Source organism: Rhinatrema bivittatum, chromosome 4 (assembly GCF_901001135.1).
Source record: "Rhinatrema bivittatum chromosome 4, aRhiBiv1.1, whole genome shotgun sequence".
NCBI lineage: Eukaryota > Metazoa > Chordata > Amphibia > Gymnophiona > Rhinatrematidae > Rhinatrema > Rhinatrema bivittatum.
This window is the reverse complement of record NC_042618.1, coordinates 344,546,287-344,564,649: the sequence shown is the minus strand read 5'-3', so window position 1 is coordinate 344,564,649 and position 18,363 is coordinate 344,546,287. Positions and strand designations below refer to the sequence as shown.

The window sequence follows — 18,363 nt, the reverse complement described above, 5'->3', positions numbered from 1 at the left end:
AAGACTCACACAGAGAATACTCTCACCAAAAGATGCGTCTTCTTGCGCCCGCACATCCAAACGGTAGTGTCTGGTGAAAGTATGCAGTGAGGACCACACTGCAGCCCTACATATCTCCTGGGGCGACAACAATTGACACTGTGCCCAGAAAGTCGCCTGCGCTCTCGTAGAATGAGCCTTCAGACCACTTGGAACTTCTCAACCCTTACAAATATAGGCCAAGCAAATGGTCTCCTTCAGCCAATGGGAAATTGTCATGCCATACTGGGTCAGACCAAGGGTCCTTCAAGCCCAGCATCCTGTTTCCAACAGTGGCCAATCCAGGCCATAAGAAGGCTTTATCCCCTTTCTTTGTGCCACCAAATTACACAAAAAGGTGATCTGAATGGTGAAAAGTATTAGTGACTTTCAGATTCCGCAACAGCACCCTCCGCACATCCAGAAAATGTAGATCCCTATCCTGAGGGGAATCCTTAGACCAGTCTGGGAAAGCTGGTAGCTCAATCGCCTGATTAACATGAAAAGAGGATACTATCTTCGGTAAAAAGGAGGGAACTGTAGGCAATGTCACTCCACTATCAGAAATGCACAAAAATGGATCCCTGCAAGACAGGGCTTGCAATTCCGAAATTACCTGACCAAACAAATGGCCACGAGAAACACTGCCTTCAGAGTTAAGTCCTTCAATGTTGCCCTTCTTAGTGGCTCAAAAGGAGCTTCACATAGTACTCACAGAACTAAGTTAAGGTTCCAATCTGGACATAACTTTCGGACTGGAGGACACAAATGATTAACCTCCTTTAAAAATCGAATTACATCTGAATAAGAGGCTAACGATCTCCCCCGAAACCTGCCCCTACAAGCCCCCAAGGTGGACATTTGAACTCGAAGCAAGCTATACGTTAGACCCTTAGCGAGCCCCTGCTGTAAAAAGGCTAGGATCTGAGACCCATCCACTGATTATGGATCCAGACGTTGTTGCAGACACCATGCCTCAAACTTCTTCCAGACCCTAACATAAGCCATGGACGTAGAGGGTCTCCTAACTTGTAGAATTGTAGAAATAACCGACTCCGAATAACCTTTTAGACGCAACCACTCCCTCTCAAAAGCCAAGCATGGGACAAAAGTGATCCTCCCTGTCCAAAAATATGGGATCCTGCCAGAGCAATCTTGGCAGGTGGGCCAACCTGAAAGGACCTTCTATGGCAAGAGAGACCAGGTCCGTGAACCATGGTCGCCACAGCCACTCTTGCACCACCAGCACCACTGTCTCCGGATGAGACTGTATGCACTGGAGCACTCAACTGACTAGCGGCCAAGGAGGAAACACATAACGAAGGATTCCCGTCGGCCAAGGGCACACTAGGGCATCCAGACCTACCATACCGGCCTCTCTCCTGCAACTAAAAAACCTCGACGTCATGGCAACCGTTGCCATGAGCTCTAACTGAGGAACTTTCCATCGGGTGCAATTGTGATCCCAGGCTTCTAGGGACAGCTCCCATTCCCCCGAATCCAGATACTACCATATGAGGAAGTCCACCTGAACATTGTCTACTCCGGCGACATGAGAGGCTGCTATTCCTTGGAGGTGACGCTCCACCCAAGCAAACAACTGCTGAGCCTCCAGAGCCACAGCATGGCTCTTTGTTCCTCCCTGACAATTGATGTATGCTACAGTCATCGCATTGTCGGAGAACACTCAAACCATCCAACCCCTGATCCAGGGCAGGAAGGCCTCCAGAGCCAGGCGAGCCGCCCATGTCTCCAGGCAATTGATAGACCATGATGTCTCCACTGCTGACCAAAGACCTTGGGCAGATTGCCCCAGACACACCACCCCCCCCAGCCCTTAAGACTGATGTCTGTGGTCACCACCACCCAGTCTGGAGTCTCTACATCCAATCCCTTTTCCAAATTGTGACACGACAGCCACCCTGAGAGACTAGACCTGTACTCTCCCAAAAGAGGTAAGGGGAGATGATACTCTTCTGACAGCGGATTCCACCTGGGCAATAGTACCTTCTGTAAAGGTCTCATGTGCGCAAAAGCCCGTGGAACCAAATCCAATGTTAAGGCCATGGAACCTAGGACCTGCAAATAGTCCCAGACTGTCGGTACCGACCGACATAGCAAAAGCGTTACTTGCACCTGTAACGTCGACACTTTGTCCGCAGCCAAGAACACCTGCTTTTCTGGGTATTGGATACTCCAATGACTTGGTCAAAACTAAATGACTCTTCACCACATTTATCACCCAACCCAGTGAACTCAATGTGTTCATGACTTGCTGAATTGACCGAACACAGTCCTCCTCTGTCTTTGCCCGAATAGCTAATCATCAAGATAGGGATGTACTAGAATCCCCTCTCGCCCCAAAGCTGCTGCCACCACCACCATCACCTTTGTGAAGGTTTGGGACACTGTGGCTAATCTAAATGGGAGGGCCCAAAACTGAAAATGCTGTTTTATTATACTATCTTGGCTTTGGTACAGGTCAATACTGAGGAACTGCAGTACACTAGGCTATATGGCAGTGTCAGTTAAACTTTCTCTGTCTCCATCTGCTGGAAGGTAGGCATAAACCCAGGAGTTTGGACAGATCTGTGGTACTACAGGAATGAAAATTAGCAGGTAAAAACCAATTTTCCTTTAGCTCTGTAGAGGCAATGCATAACGTCACTGGTTACTATAGATGAAAAAAGTTTTTTTATGTTCCAAATTGTTTTTTTATGTTCCAAATTGTTTTTTTATGTTCCAAATTGTAAAGGTAGTTCTCTGCCCAAGGAACTACCTTTACAATTTGCCTTGCACTCAGATAAGGCAAGTAATCCAATCTCCTTTTGCTTCACCCTTTCTTCTTTCCATCATGCACGCATCCTTCCCCCTTTTTGCTCTTCCTTCTCTTCTATATCCCTTCTTCCTAGGTAGTAAGGCGAGCTGTGGCACTGACCGTCGAAAATTTGCAAATGAAGAAACTCATGTGGGACACTATCGAGAAGTAAGTTGTGAAAACGGGAGTGTTGAAAGCCTGTTTTTGTGACTCTAGTTTTCGTTCTCCCCTCCATTAGTTTATCCCATTTTTCTCACAGGACAAGCAGGATGGTAGTCCTCACATATGGGTGACATCACAGGATGGAGCCCAATCATGGAACACTTTTGTCAAAGTTTCTAGAACTTTGACTGGCACCTACTGGGCATGAGCAGCATAGCACTAACACTGCATCCAGCAGGGGTCCCCCTTCAGTCTCTTTTTTTCTGCGCAGCAGTAGCCACGTGGGTCAAGGAGCTCTCTAGAGATCCCTGACAGGAATTTTCCTCGCGGAACTTCTTTAGAAATTTTTTAAAAATTGTACCCCATAGGGGTCCCCCTCTCAATATCTGTACTCCATGGTCGAAAGGTAAGGTTTTACCCTTGTTGCGGTCAATTCCCGTCGAGCTTTCCCTTCAGGGCCTACTGGCCATCGACCGCACCGTGGCTAAATTTTTGTCAAAGCCATGGCGTCGGGTTTTCGTCGATGCCCCAATTGTCCTTGGTTAATGTCCATCACAGACCTGCATAGAGTTTGTATATTGTGCCTGGGGTCCGCCCACAATACCCTAACTTGCACCAAATGTGCCCAAATGACGCCAAAGGGCTGTAAACCCCAACTGGAAAAAATGGAGTTTCTTTTTCATTCAAAACCCCCGACTCCATAGACTGCTTCGACTTCGTCTGAGCCGGTGCCATCGACCTCTCGTCAGCAGCAGGACACCGGTGTGGCCTGACCGGCATCAACTACTCCGAAGGTGTCGACTTCTTCCTCATCGCCTCAAGAGAAGGACCGAGGAGAACATCGTGAAAAGTATCGACACCGGCATTGGAAGGCTCAGACCGCTGATCCAAGCAAGCCCTTGGCATCAGTGTCGACAGAGCCACCGACAAAGAAATCCTGTCCAGAGAAGGCCCCATCCTCCTCTGTGACTGGGTCACCAAGGCGTACCCCACCTTCATCGGTGCAGGGAGCCGCAATTCCACTTTTACGGGTGGACCCTCCGGCTATGCCTCTATTGCCTCCTACTCCGGAACCGGGGTTACACATCCCAGGCTTCCATGAGGAATTGGATCGGATGATCCAAGAGGCCATCGGTAAGGCACTGCAAGGATTCCAGCCTCCATCGATGCTGGTACCGGTGCCCGAGCTGGTCACCGATCTGATTCCCACAGCGCTCGCACCGCTATTGGGTAAACTCGATGTGTTGATCAGTGCCTTTCCACCGCTGGAACCAAGGACACCGGTATGCCCTCTTACTTCGATGCTAATACCTTTGTCATCGGACGGTGAAGAAACACCGATGCCCATACTGCCATCTGGAATTCTGCCACCGTCTCATCCATCGATGTCGCTGGTTTCTTCGGTGCCACCATCAATGCCTTCGGTGCCTCCATCGATGCCATCGATGCCTCTTCCGATGCCTTCAATGCCCAGGCCTGGGCCTTCGGGAATAATGCCATTTCTTCCTTCTGAAGATCCTCAGGGAGCTGGTGTTCAACCTTATGATCCTTGGACATATGATTCTTCCAAGGACACAGATGATCTGCCCTCAGAGCCCTCTCCCCCTGAAGAGAGAAGGCATTCTCCTCCAGAGGATCTGTCTTTTATTAACTTCATTAAAGAAATGTCTGAGACAATTCCATTTCAGCTTCAGACAGAAGAGGATTCAAGGCACTGGAAGTACTCCAGTTTTCTTGATGCTCCTAAGGAAATCATGTCTATTCCTATTCATGAAATCCTAATTGATCTTCTAAAGAGGAACTGGGAGCACCCAGGTTCTGTTCCGCCTGTCAGCCTTAAGACAGATGCTACCTATCTTGTACAGTCAGCTCCTGGTTTTCAAAGATCTCAACTGGATCATCACTATGTGGTTGTGGAATCAGCCCAGAAAAAGGCACGGCGTTCCAAACCTCATTCCTCCATACCTCCAGGGAAGGAGCAAAAATCCCTGGATGCTTTTGGCATACGGGTCTTTCATGGCTCAGTGCTTATATCTCGCATTGCTTCTAACCAGTTATACATGACCCAGTATCACAGAAACCTTTTTAAGAAGATCCAGGATTTCTCTGAATCTTTACCTGACCAGTTCCAGGATGACCTAAATGCTCTGGCTCAAAAAGGCCTGGATGCGGGCAAGCATGAGGCCCGCGCTGCGTACGACATATTTGACACTGCCTCTAGGGTGTCCGCAGCAGGGATTAGTGCAAGAAGGTGGGCCTGGTTGAAATCCTCTGACCTAAGACCAGAGGTACAAGACAGGTTAGCTGACCTGCCCTGTGCTGGTAATAATCTCTTCGGAGACAAGATCCAGGAGACTGTGGTGCAGCTAAAGGACCACCATGAAACGCTGCGTCAATTGTCTTCAGTGCCTGCTGATTTCTCGTCCACCTCCAAGAGAACATTCAGGCGAGACTCTTAAGCGGCCGGCCTACAAGTCAAGAAGGTATTATCCTCTAGCTTCCCGAGGTCGCCCTTCCAAGCCTTATCAAAAAGGTCAGTCCAGACAATCCCGACCTCAGAAGTCCCAGCTAGCTCCTCAGCTGGAACCAGCATCAGGGTTTTGACTCCTTCCTGGAGAGCACATGCCAACCTCCTCTTCCATCTGTACCGGTCAGTGGACGATTGTGCCACTTCACCAACATCTGGCACACAGTCACCACTGATCAGTGGGTGCTTGCGGTAGTCACTCAAGGTTACCATCTCAATTTCCTGATTGTGCCAGCGGACTCCCCACCTCAGCTGACGTGGGGATCGTCCGACCACTCTCCCCTTCTAGAACAGGAGGTCTCAACCCTCTTCCAGTCCCGGGCAATAGAACCAGTACCCCTCTCCCAACAGGGGCAGGGATTCTATTCCTGGTATTTCCTCATCCCAAAAAAGTCAGGTGGCGGTTCATCCAATCCTGGACATGCGCGCCCTAAACAAATGTCTACAAAGGGAGAAGTTCAGGATGGTGACCTTGGGCTCTCTACTTCTTCTTCTACAAAGAGGGGATTGGCTGTGCTTTTTGGATCTCCAAGATGCATAAACAACATCTCAATTATTCAATCTCATCGCAAATTCTTGCAATTCCTGGTCAGCCCTCGCCACTTCCAGTACCGTGTACTACCATTTGGCCTAGCGTCCACTCCACGAGTCTTTATCAAGTGCCTCATGGTGGTCGCAGTCTTCCTCAGGAGTCAGGGTGTCCATGTCTACCCTTATCTCGATGATTGGTTGATAAGGGCTCCGACTCAACAAGTCACATTGGCATCCTTGCGTCTCACTCTCCATACCCTGATCTCCCTAGGGTTTCTAATCAATTATCCCAAATCCAAGATAGTTCTATCTCAAACCCTATCCTTTATAGGGGCCGACCTAAACACTATACAGGCGAAAGCCTTCCTCCCTCAGGATCGTGCTTTCACCCTGGCCTCTCTGGCGCATCATTTGCAGACTTGAGAATCTTCAACTGCTCGTCACTTCCTCATACTGCTGGGTAACTTGGCGTTCGTGGTGCATGTCACTCCGATGGCCCGCCTAGCCATGAGAGTAATGCAGTGGATCTTAAAATCCCAGTGGGTTCAACTTGTCAGCCAATGTCCAACATTGTTCACATTACCACACAGCTCCGCCTGTCGCTCACCTGGTAGACAAACACTCCAATCTACTTCAAGGCCTTCCATTTCAGGCTCCAGATCCTCAAATTACCTTGACGACAGACGCCTCCAACCTAGGGTGGGGTGCTCATGTCGGCAACCTACAGTCCCAGGGAATCTGGTCTCCAGAGGAAGCCAAACACCAGATAAATTTCCTGGAGCTTCGGGCAATCAGATTTGCCCTCAAGGTTTTTCAGGATTGCCTTTCGAACAAAATCATCCTGATTCAAACTGGCAATCAGGTGGTGATGTGGTACATCAACAAGCAAGGGGGAATGGGCTCCTACCCAGGAAGCTGCACAGATATGGGTGTGGGCCCTTTCAGGAAGCTGCACAGATATGGGCGTGGGCCCTTTCCCACTCGATGTACCTCACAGCCTCCTACTTGCCGGGCGTGGACAACGTGTTGGCGGACAAGTTGAGTCACATGTTTCATCCACACGAGTGGTCTCTCAACCCCTCGGTAGCGGACACAATATTCCAACGTTGAGGTTACCCTCACATAGACCTCTTTGCGTCAGTCCACAACTGCAAAGTAGAAAACTTCTGCTCTCTAACTCGCAGCCACCACTCGCAACCGAGGGACGCTTTCACCCTCTCGTGGGCCAGCGGTCTCCTCTACGCGTACCCTCCACTTCCACTCATATCGAAGACTCTCGTGAAGTTACAGAGGGACAAGGGCATCATGATTCTTATAGCCCCTCACTGGCCATGCCAGGTGTGGTTCCCAATCCTCCAGGACCTCTCAGTGTGCCAGCACATTCCTCTGCAAAGGATCCATTTCTGATAACTCAGAACGACGGATGCCTTCGCCACCCCAACTTCCAGGCCCTATCTCTGACTGCTTGGATGTTGAAAGGTTAATACTCCAACCTCTTAACCTTTCAGAGTCGGTGTCCCAAGTCCTGGTAGCTTCACGAAAGCCTTCCACAAGAAGGTCTTATCATTCTAAATGGAAGAGGTTTACAGTTTGGTGCACTTCCATGTCCATAGACCCTTTCACCTGTTCCACGGTGAAGTTTCTGGACTATCTCTGACACCTGTCGGAGTCGGGCCTGAAAACTTCCTCCATCAGGGTGCATGTCAGCGCGGTAGCCGCGTTTCATAAGGGTGTCTATTTCAATACAACCCTTAGTAACACGCTTCATGAGAGGCTTGCTCCACTTAAAACCTCCACTGCGCCCTCCGACCCCTGCTTGGGACCTTAACGTAGTTTTGGGGCGGCTCATGAAACCTCCATTTGAGCCTCTCCACTCTTGTGATCTCTGTTATCTCACCTGGAAAGTAGTTTTTCTTCTCGCTATTACCTCCGCTCGCAGAGTTAGTGAATTGCAGGCTTTAGTTACCTACCTGCCTTACACTAAAATTCTGCATGATAGGATAGTGCTCCGCACTCACCCTACGTTTTTACCAAAGGTAGTATCGGAATTTCATATTAATCAATCCATCATCCTACCTACCTTTTTTCCCAGGCCCCATTCAAACCCAGGAGAACAGGCTCTGCAATCCCTGGACTGCAAACGTGCCCTAGCCTTCTGTCTACACTGCACGTCGGCCCACAGGAAATCCACTCAATTGTTTGTTTCTTTCGACACCATCAAATTATAAAATCCTGTGGGAAAGCAGACCCTCTCCTCCAGGTTAGCAGACTGTATCTCTTTTTGCTACCAGTAAGCAGGCATTCCGCTGCAAGACCGTGTGAACGCACACTCTATCAGGGCCATGGCGACATCAGTGGTGCACCTCCGGTCGGTGCCGCTTGCTGATATTTGTAAGGCTGCTACCTGGAGTTCTCTCCATACCTTCGCAGCCCATTATTGCTTAGATAAGGCTAGCAGACGAGATTCCATCTTTAGCCAGTCTTTTCTTCGCAATTTGTTTTCAGTTTAACTACCCAACATCCTTCCACCAACCCGTCCAGGGTTTCAGGATGCCCTCCTTACCAAATTCCACCCCTGTTGTTGTGCCTGTTGCACGTCTTTGGGTGCATTTGGTGTATTGCTCGGGCATCCTCGCTACTCACCCATATGTGAGGAGTACCATCCTGCTTGTCCTGTGAGAAAGCAGAGTTGCTTACCTGTAACAGGTGTTCCCTGTATGTACCTGGATCAGTCCAGGCACCTGGCCATCCCGCGGAGTTGGGTTCGCTTACATTTTTATTTTTCGCACTTACTTTTTACTTTAAGACGAGACTAAAGGGGGAACCCTGCTGGATGCAGGGTTAGTGCTATGCTGGGCAAGCCCAGTAGGGGCCAGTCAAAGTTCTAGAAACTTTGACAAAAGTGTTCTGTGATTGGGCTCCATCCTGTGATGTCACCCATATGTGAGGACTAACATCCTGCTGTCCTGTGAGAACAACTGTTACAAGTAAGCAACTCTGCTTTTTCCACTTCCTCGTGTCCCTCTCCTAGTTCTGGAGTAGGAAGGGACGATTCCTGCAAGGTTGAATGAACCATTCAGTGACCCCCATGATCATCCTCCTCTTCCCCCGCCCCCCAATCTGCCTCACCCTCTCACTCGCTTGGCTTTACACAAGGTCTGAATGCATTACCCACAGAATCAGCTGACTCCAGGTAGACAAAAGTACCCAGCATAGGTCACACTGGTTTGGTTGCACAGACAGCTACCAGTAACTGTGCCTTTAAGGATGGTTTGTTTGCCCATATTTAAGGAGTGTTTTTGTCTTTGGTTTAGGAAAGTACTCCTGTGACTGTAGCTTGAAGGAATGTTTCTCTGCTGTGGTTTAGTATTGTGTGTGTGTGATGGTGCCTTTAAGAAGTATGTTTTGTGATTACAGTTGTAGGGAGTATTTATAGTTATTGCTGTTCACACATCATGCCAACAGGATCTCTTCCCTTGTTCACTGATATGCTGCAGAAGGAGGGGCTTCCCTAATACATTGTATGGAAATAAAGAGGGTCTCACCAATTGAGGCAGAACAGGCCAGACCCCCTTCTTTTAATATTTGTGCCGCATTATATATTTGTTTTCTGGTTTAATTGCAGGTAATTATTTTAAATAAATAAGAAATTGTTAATATTGGTGTCTCTGCCCCTCCTCTTCTCAGGCAGTTGAAGGAGGAGAGTGAGGTGTCCCGGATTCAAGCTGTACTCTCACTAGTAAGTAATACTCCCTGCAGGATCACGACCATACCTATGCTTGGGAAGTTCAGGTTTTATTTTGGAAGGGGTGGGGGGAGTAGACAGAATAGATCTGACGGTTTGATCGAGAATCAGATGATTTTATTGTCGAAACCTAAAATGCTGGATGTGTTCCACAGCTACCGTCCTCTCTTCCTGCTCCCTTGGCAGCTTTTTATAGATGTCATGCAAATGAGTGAAATTTGCTGTGCATGTGAGCGTCCAGATCTACCAGGTCCCATTCTTTCTGTCTATGGATTCTCATTCTGTCCTCTTGACATACAGAAAGGTTGGACCAAAACTCCCATCTCTACAAAAAAAAAAAAGGCATACACTTTTGCAATTTCTTTGCATCTTCTGTAATTTTCATATAACCCTACTGCAAATACAATGACAGATCATGCTTCCTTTCCCTGCAGGGCCTCAGTCCTGTAACGGTGTCACTGCAACCTTAATATGGACATCCGGTGGCACACCAGACGAAAAGAAGCACACACAAAGCAAGTTCTCACAGCAGTAGCAGTAAACTAAAATCATCTGAATATTATGGAAGCAAAGCAAAGGGCTAGAAACTTGGAGACTGAAAAACACTTAGATATTTGTTATCAATAATCCAAAATTTAAAAAAAAGCCATTTTGGTTCCATCATGGGACTTCTTCAGGATTAAATACATTCCACCATTAAAGTGTGTGTTCCCGCCTGTACTGCCAGAGCAGGGTCATATAGTGTCACATGAATACCTACTGTCACATGATCCATTTGATCATGTGATGCTGAGTGATCATGTCGGTGTGAAATGGGTACAGCATGTATTTCTCCATAAGGAAGGATCATGTGGCAGTCAAACCACTGTTTTTATGGTTAGATATAATATAAGTAGTTTTCATACTTCAGCAGTATCTATCTTTTTGGATTGTAGCAACCTAATATAAACATGAGGTTACCATATAATGGACTGAATGGGCCACTAAGTCTCACCTCCACCCATTATAGATCACCCATCGATTAATATATAGGGCATTAATTATTTGTGAACTTAAATAATGAATTTTTCCCTGTATGTACCCGGATCAGCCTAGACTGCTGGGTTATGCCTCCCTTCTAGCAGATGGAGACAGAGAAAAACTTGAAGGGCACCCCTATAAGTACGGTGTGCCACCTGCAGCCCCCTTCAGTATTTCTCTCTCCAGCAGATGAAGGTGGCTGAACCTGCAGTCCTGGTTGCTTGATTGAATAAAAAACCCAAACAAACCATAGTTGGTTCATGAATCCTTATTTGTTGGCTAAAACAAAGTTAAAAAAAAAAACAACAAACAGCCCGGCCTCCCAAAGAGACGTTTCATTTTCTCCTCGGTAGTAGGCCGGCCGGGGAGCTCCTTTTCGCTCCCGTGACCCAGGAACAGAAACTGCCGGTGAGTGACTGGGGGGGGGGGATTTACCGGTGGTAAATCCCCCCCCCCTGGCCCAGAGACAACCGCGGGTTGTGCTCTGGTGAGGCCAGTGCGTCGGTTTTTCAGATTTAAAAAAAAAAAGTTATTGGCGCTGCTTTCCTCTGGCCTCCCGGGCTCCAGTTTTTTGTTTAAGCCCTGTCCCCTCCCTCAGACCACGGCAATGCTGCGCGCTTCAGCGTGTTGTGCCTGCGGGGAACCGGCGACCCGGCTCTCTCGAGACAACCTCTGCTCCCGCTGTCTTCCTGGGAACAAGGGTCTGTCAGCTTCAGCGGCAGGAGGAAGGGGGAAGCAGGCAGATCGGTCCCTAGGTGCGGGAAACCAGATCATGCCTCGTGGCGCTCGGCCTGCCATGCTCCCGCGGATCGCGGGAACAGCAGCCATTTTGGGGGCTGTGGATGCCAATGCAGTTAGCTCAGCAGAGGGAGGGGATCTCCCTCAGCTTTTTCCACATGATTTATGCTCCGGGTCTCCTCATGACTTCTTTCCCACCCACCCCCCCAGCTCATTTGGAATCCCCTCGTGGGAAAATTTAAAGGACCAGCCACCATTTTCCGCTGATTTTGTGTTGCTGATGCATAAGGCATATTTAGCTAGTCTTATGCCCATGGGGGATCCGGAGCTTCCTCCAACTCAGCCTAGGGCTAGGTCCTCTCCTCCCATGAAGGTACCTAGGCCGGATCCTCCAGAGGTTTCCCAAATTCGGGTGGTCTGGGAAGGATCCGGTTCCGTGAACCAGGGGACTGTTGTGCTGGGGGATCTTCTTCAGGCAGACGTAGATGAAGAGTCTGAGCGTGTGGCGGAGGTGGAAGAGTATGATCCTTGGGTCCTTAGGCTTTTTAGAAGGGATGAATTGGAGCCCATGATTCCGCATGTGCTCGCAGAGTTAGGTATACCAGCCGGTCAAGTGCCTCAGGATCAGGACACGGTGGATCCGGTGTTGTCTGGTCTTCGTTCCCCGGCTAGGACTTTTTCGTTTCATCCTATGCTACTTCAGCTGATGTTTCGGAAGTGGGATGCTCCAGAAGCTAGCCTTCGCGTGGGCCGCGCTATGGACAAATTGTACCCGCTGCCGGAGAACTCTCTCGATCTCCTTAAGGTTCCTAAGATTGATGCGGCCGTATCCGCAGTCACGAAGCATATGACTATTCCTGTGGTTGGGGAGGCTGCCCTTAAGGTCCCCCAGGATTGTAAGCTTGAGGTTCTTTGCAAACGTATCTTTGAAGTGTCGGCTCTTGGGGTTCGAGTGGCTGTATGCAGTAGTTTGATGCAGCGTGCGAGTCTCTGGTGGGTACAGCAGCTACTGAGTGCCAGGGATATTTCCCTAGAGGAGGCAGAACAGGCTGATCATCTGAAAGCAGTGGTGGCATATGGGGTGGATGCCTTGTATGATCTTCTGCGAATGTCTTCGCGTACTATGGCTTCAACGGTGTCGGCTCGCAGGCTTTTATGGCTCCGTAATTGGTCGGCCAATGTTTCCTCCAAATCACAGCTAGGGGCGTTTCCATTTTGGGGGAAATTCCTTTTTGGGGATGATTTGGAGCAGCTCATTAAGTCATTGGGGAGAATAAGGTGTACAAGCTCCCGGAGGATAGGCCAAAAGCTTCTAGGAGTTTTGGTTTCTCCCGTTTGTGTTTTTGAGGTCAGCGCCGTTTTCGCCAGTCTAAGCCGGTGCTTTTTATCCAAAGGCAGATGTCCGGGAGATCTCAGACTTGGTCCCATTCCTTTCACAGCCGTAGATCCGTCCACGACGGTGGTACCCCGGGTGCCACAGGAGCCAAATCATCCCAATGAGATAGTGCCAACCCACTCCCCTGTTCCGGTCGTCGGGGGACAGCTGTCCCTTTTTTACGAGGAGTGGGTCAAAATCACGTCAGACCACTGGATTATAGAACACGGCTACACCTTAGAATTTGATCGACCCTTGCGCGATCTGTTCCTGGTATCCCCCTGCAGGTCCCTGGAGAAAAGGCGCCAAGTGTCTCCGACACTTCATTGGTTGATAGACCTAGGAGCAGTGATCCCAGTTCCTTCGGACGAAGTATGGACCTGCAGATATTCGATTTATTTTCTGGTTCCAAAGAAGGAGGGCTCCTTCCGTCCGATTTGGATCTAAAGAAGGTCAACAGAACCCTCCACATGCCCTGTTTTCGTATGGAGAAACTACGTTCCGTAATCGCTTCCGTCAGAAGCGCAGAATTTCTGGTGTCACTCACTTTGACGGAAGCGTACCTGCATATTGCAATTTGGGAGGACCATCAGCGGTATCTCCGGTTCATGATCCTTGGCAAGCATTACCAATTTCAGGCCCTTCCCTTCAGTCTGGCTACCGCCCCGCGCACCTTTACCAAGGTGATGGTCGTGGCTGTGGCTCTCCGACGAGAGGGGATCCTGGTCCATCCCTACGTGGACAATTGGCTCATTCGAGCGAAGTCAGAGGAGCTATGCGAGGCCTCGGTTGCCAAGGTGGTGCAGACTCTTCAATCACTGGGGTGGATAATCAATTCGGCCAAGAGCCAGTTGTCCCCTGCCCAGGTCCTGGATTTTTTGAGAGCTAGGTTCGATACGCGGATCGGGAAAGTCTTCCTTATGCAGGAACGGATAAACAAGCTCATTTCTCAGGTTCGGCGGCTATTGTCTCTACCAGTTCCCAAGGCGTGGGACTACTTGCAAGTGCTTGGTTCTATAGCATCTACTCTGGAGTTGGTCCCAGGGCTTTGCTCTCACGGTGGGATCCCAAATTGGAGGAGTTTCAGGTTCCCTTACCGCTCCAGGAGCCACCAGGTCCAGTCTAGCTTGCTGGGTGATTTCCGAACACTTGTCTCGGGGAATGGATCTGGAAGTCCCTCAGTGGGTCATTGTGACAACAGATGCCAACCTTTCTGGTTGGGGGGCAGTTTGTAGGTCTCAGGCGGCGCAAGGCCAATGGACGCAGCAGGAGGTGCAATGATCCATCAATCGTCTGGAGACAAGGGCGGTACGGTTGGCCTTGCAGAAGTTCCTGCCTCTGGTTCATCATCGGTCGGTGAGAGTTCAGGGCAAGAAGGAACAAAGAGCCATCCCTTGGCTATGGAAGTGGACGAGATCATGGCCTGGGCGGAGATACATCTGCTCAGGATAACGGCTTCTCACATAGCCGGGGTCGACAACATTCAAGCCGATTTTCTGATCCGTCAGAGATTGGATCCTGGAGAGTGGGAGATGTCCGACGAGGCATTCGGGTTGATCACTCATCGGTGGCGGATTCCCCATTTGGATTTACTGGCGACTCAGGGGATTGCCAAGGCACCACACTTCTTCAGTCACAGAAGGGAGCAAGGGGCCGAAGGAGTGGATGCTCTTGTCCTTCCGTGGCCTTGCGACATTCTGCTCTACGCATTCCCTCCTTGGCCTCTGGTAGGCAAGGTCGTGAGAAGAATAGAGGCCCATCTGGAGACGGTGGTGCTGGTGGCCACTGAGACCGTGGTTCGCGGATGTACTCAACCTTGCAGTGGACAGCCCGCTCCGTCTGGGTCATCTTCCAAATCTCCTGCAGCAGGGTCCAGTATTTTTCAACCAGGTGGATCGCTTTTGTCTAGCTGCTTGGCTTATGAGAGGCAGCAGTTGAGAAAGAAGGGGTATCCGGATTCGGTGATTTCCACTCTTTTGCAGGCTCGCAAAACTTCCACCTCTTTTACATATGTTCGAGTCTGGAAAGTTTTTGACTCTTGGTGTAGTAGGTCGAAAGTTTCCCCTAGGCAGGCCTCGATAGCCCACATTCTAGCCTTCTTGCAAGAGGGTTTGGCGAAGGGGCTAGCTTTCATTTATCTAAGGATTCAAGTGGCGGCGTTAGGCTGTTTGCGAGGGAAGGTGGACGGAGCTTCCATAGCAGCTCATCCAGATGTGGTACGTTTCCTGCGAGGTGCTAAGCACTTGAATTTGCCACATCGGGCTGTTTGTCCATCTTGGAGTTTGAATTTGGTCCTCGGTGCTGTGTGAACCTCCTTTTGAACCGCTCAAATGTGTTACTCTAAAGGACCTTACACTCAAAGCGGTGTTTTTGGTGGCTATCTGCTCGGCTCGGAGAGTTTCTGAGATTCAGGCTCTCTCTTGTCGCGAACCTTTTCTTAGGTTTTCTGATTCTGGCGTTTCTCTTAGAACAGTGCCATCCTTTCTTCCTAAGGTTGTATCGGCTTTTCACGTGAACCAGTCCATTGAGTTGCCTGCTTTTCCGGATTTGGATCAAAATTCTCCGCATACACATGAACTGAAGCGTTTGGATGTCAGGCGAACACTGCTGCAATACTTGGAGGTCACTAACAATTTTCGCCTGTTGGATCATCTTTTTGTCTTGTGGAACGTTCCCAAGAAAGGGCAGAAAGCTTCCAAAGCTACTATTGCCCGGTGGTTGAAGGAGACTATTGCTTCAGCATACCTATTTCATGGGCAAGCGGTTCCAGACGGTCTAGAGGCTCATTCGCTTCGTTCTCAGGCTGTGTCATGGGCAGAAAGTCAGTTGATTTCCTCCCAGGAAATCTGTAGGGTGGCGACTTGGAAATCTTTGCATACCTTTGCTCGGCATTACCGCTTGGATGTTGGGGCTCCAGATTCTGAGAGTTTTGGTAGCAGTGTGCTTCGAGCGGAGCTTTCCACGTCCTACCCCATGTAAGACGGCTTGGGTACATCCCAGCAGTCTGGGCTGATCCGAGTACTTACAGGGAAAGGAAAATTGGTTCTTGCCTGCTAATTTTCGTTCCTGTAGTACCACAGATCAACCCAGACGCCCGCCCAGTTTTGGATCTGCTCGAGAGTTTTTTTCTTTTATTGTCATGCTATATAGCAGGATGAAGATTTTGCATGTGCTCCGATTATTGTGCATAGTTGATTTTCTTACATTTGGTTTAACCATTTAAATTTTGGATTCCTGTTACCAGTTCTATTTCTGCTTTGATACTGTTTATACTGAAGGGGGTTGCAGGTGGCACACTGTACTTACAGGAGTGCCCTTCAAGTTTTTCTCTGTCTCCATCTGCTGGAAGGGAGGCATAACCCAGCAGTCTGGGCTGATCCGTGGTACTACAGGAACGAAAATTAGCAGGTAAGAATCAATTTTCCTTTAGCAAACCCATTAGTTCCTTGTGCTTTCTCAGTTATTGACATTATTGGTATTATTTATTGACTTTGTATAGCACAATTCCATTAATATCATCAAGGTGGTGAACAATAAAAAAAATAAAAACAAACAAAAGCAAATATACATAAATATATTAAACATTAAAAAACACACATAACCAATAAATTAGCCAAAAAAAACAAACAAACCCCAAAACAAATAGTCTGCTTCTAATCCCTCTCTAACTTCAGTCTTAATGTTATCAGGGTGTTCTTGGCATTCGCAATCGCCTCGTACTGCGCCACCTGGTAGAAATGCTGGACATGGACCAGAGTAAAGAAGTCCGCATTCAAGTAACTATAATTCTATAACCACGGGAGGTGGGGGAGGGGGGCTCTGAATCGGTTTCTTATTTGCTATTAATCTTTAGCTGGCAGAATAACTCATATGTATGCTTAACTTCTCCTTCATAATGCCTGAACTTAGATCATCCGGTTGATTTGCCTGCTTAGACTGAAGGACCCATATATACTGAGGAAACTTAAGTTCAAAGAGAAAGGAGAAGAGCCTCTGGCTAGGTAAGGAGTGAGGGTTGTCTGCCTATGTCTAGTAGTATTTATCAGAAATGGTAAATAATAGTGGTAGAATAGTAGTAGAAGAGGATTCTTCAGGACAAGGGATAGGGCTCTGGCCTTCAGGGGAGGAGAGATGGGACTGAGGTCAGGGAGGGACAAAGGGAGTCCTTGTTTGTTGAAAGACATAAGGTCTGTGCAGGTAAAGACTCCAGTGTCCTTAGGACATGAGAAACAAAACTATGACCAGGGCATCCAGGTCAAGAAGCAAGATGGAGGACTTTGGTCATCTGGGCAAAGAACATGGACATACCCCACAAAGTTGAACTCTATAGAAAGACATCAGAAAGTGATTTAACATCAGAGACGCTATCTGAAAAAGACTGTGATTCCTTTGCACTATTGCTGCACTATTCCAGTGTATTGAATGTCCTCAGCATCCTAACACTTTATCTCATTTAATCTTGTGTTATTCAGTGAAGCTACGAAAGCCTTACAGAATCTTCAGAGAATCGCCAGCCCCAAGAATCTCTATGAAGGTGGTTCTGATTCTGGTTTGTGACCCACTAAAAGACTCTGATAGGTGTCTTTTGCCTGTTCCTTGTAAGCTTAGATGTTATGACTGAATTGTTAAATGCAGGAATGTTAGATGCTATGTACTGCTGCAGGGCTTCCCAAACCTGTCCTGGTGACCCCACAGCCTGCTGGGTTTTCAGGCTATCCACACTGAATATGAATGAGATTAATTTGTAGACATTGGTATCCAGTATATGCACGTTGATCTCATGTATATTTAGTGTGGGAGGCCTGAAAACCCGGCTGGCTGTGGGATCACCAGGACAAGTTTGGAAAGACCTGGACTGCTGGATATCTACTGCTGGGATCTGCAGTTCTGGCTACAATAATGTAATTTATTAAAGAACCCCATGAGGGAGTATACAGGAAGCTTCTCCAGAATACCTTAAAGGACTGGCTACAGCTATCTGCCCCAGTCCTCATTAAGAACCAGCCTAGCAAAGGATTCTGGTTCCAGGGAGGTTCCATTCAACCAGGGATAAGAAGACAGGGCCCAAAAGAGTTGAGAAAGCCCCAAGGTGAAGGCAGGAAGCCAAAGTATGCTAAAATACTTATGTCTGATGTTTTGACTGCTTCGAGGACTGCTAAGGTAAACAGCCTTTCTTCTTAGATGTTTTTTTCTTTCTTTTTGTGTAAATAAACGTTGTATGAGGAGCCAGCCGGAGTTCTGTACCTTTGTCCTCCTGGCTGCTTCCTAAACCATGGTTACTCCCAAGTTACCAGTTATGGTGGCAGCAGTGGGATGTATACTAGTCTAAGCATGAAGCACAGAGAAAAACCCACAACCACAGCAGAGAAAAAAATGGAATCCTTTTCTGTTTTTAATCCTGGGGCTAATGGGGATAGCCCCGCTTGTGC

General features: G+C 48.5%; 1 protein-coding gene across 2 annotated transcripts in view; it reads left to right on the top strand.

Annotated features, from left to right (window-relative positions):
- HEATR9 (HEAT repeat containing 9) overlaps positions 1-18,159 on the top strand; it is a 94,391-nt gene extending 76,232 nt beyond the window's left edge. For both annotated transcript variants that reach the window (XM_029600614.1, XM_029600613.1), the window contains 5 exons: positions 2,931-3,004; positions 9,744-9,795; positions 16,624-16,710; positions 16,844-16,935; positions 17,407-18,159. In XM_029600614.1, the coding sequence (XP_029456474.1) occupies positions 2,931-3,004; positions 9,744-9,795; positions 16,624-16,710; positions 16,844-16,935; positions 17,407-17,491 (390 nt within the window). In that variant the 3' untranslated portion in view covers positions 17,492-18,159. The remainder of the gene's footprint in view (positions 1-2,930; positions 3,005-9,743; positions 9,796-16,623; positions 16,711-16,843; positions 16,936-17,406) is intronic.
- Positions 18,160-18,363: the final 204 nt, after the last annotated feature.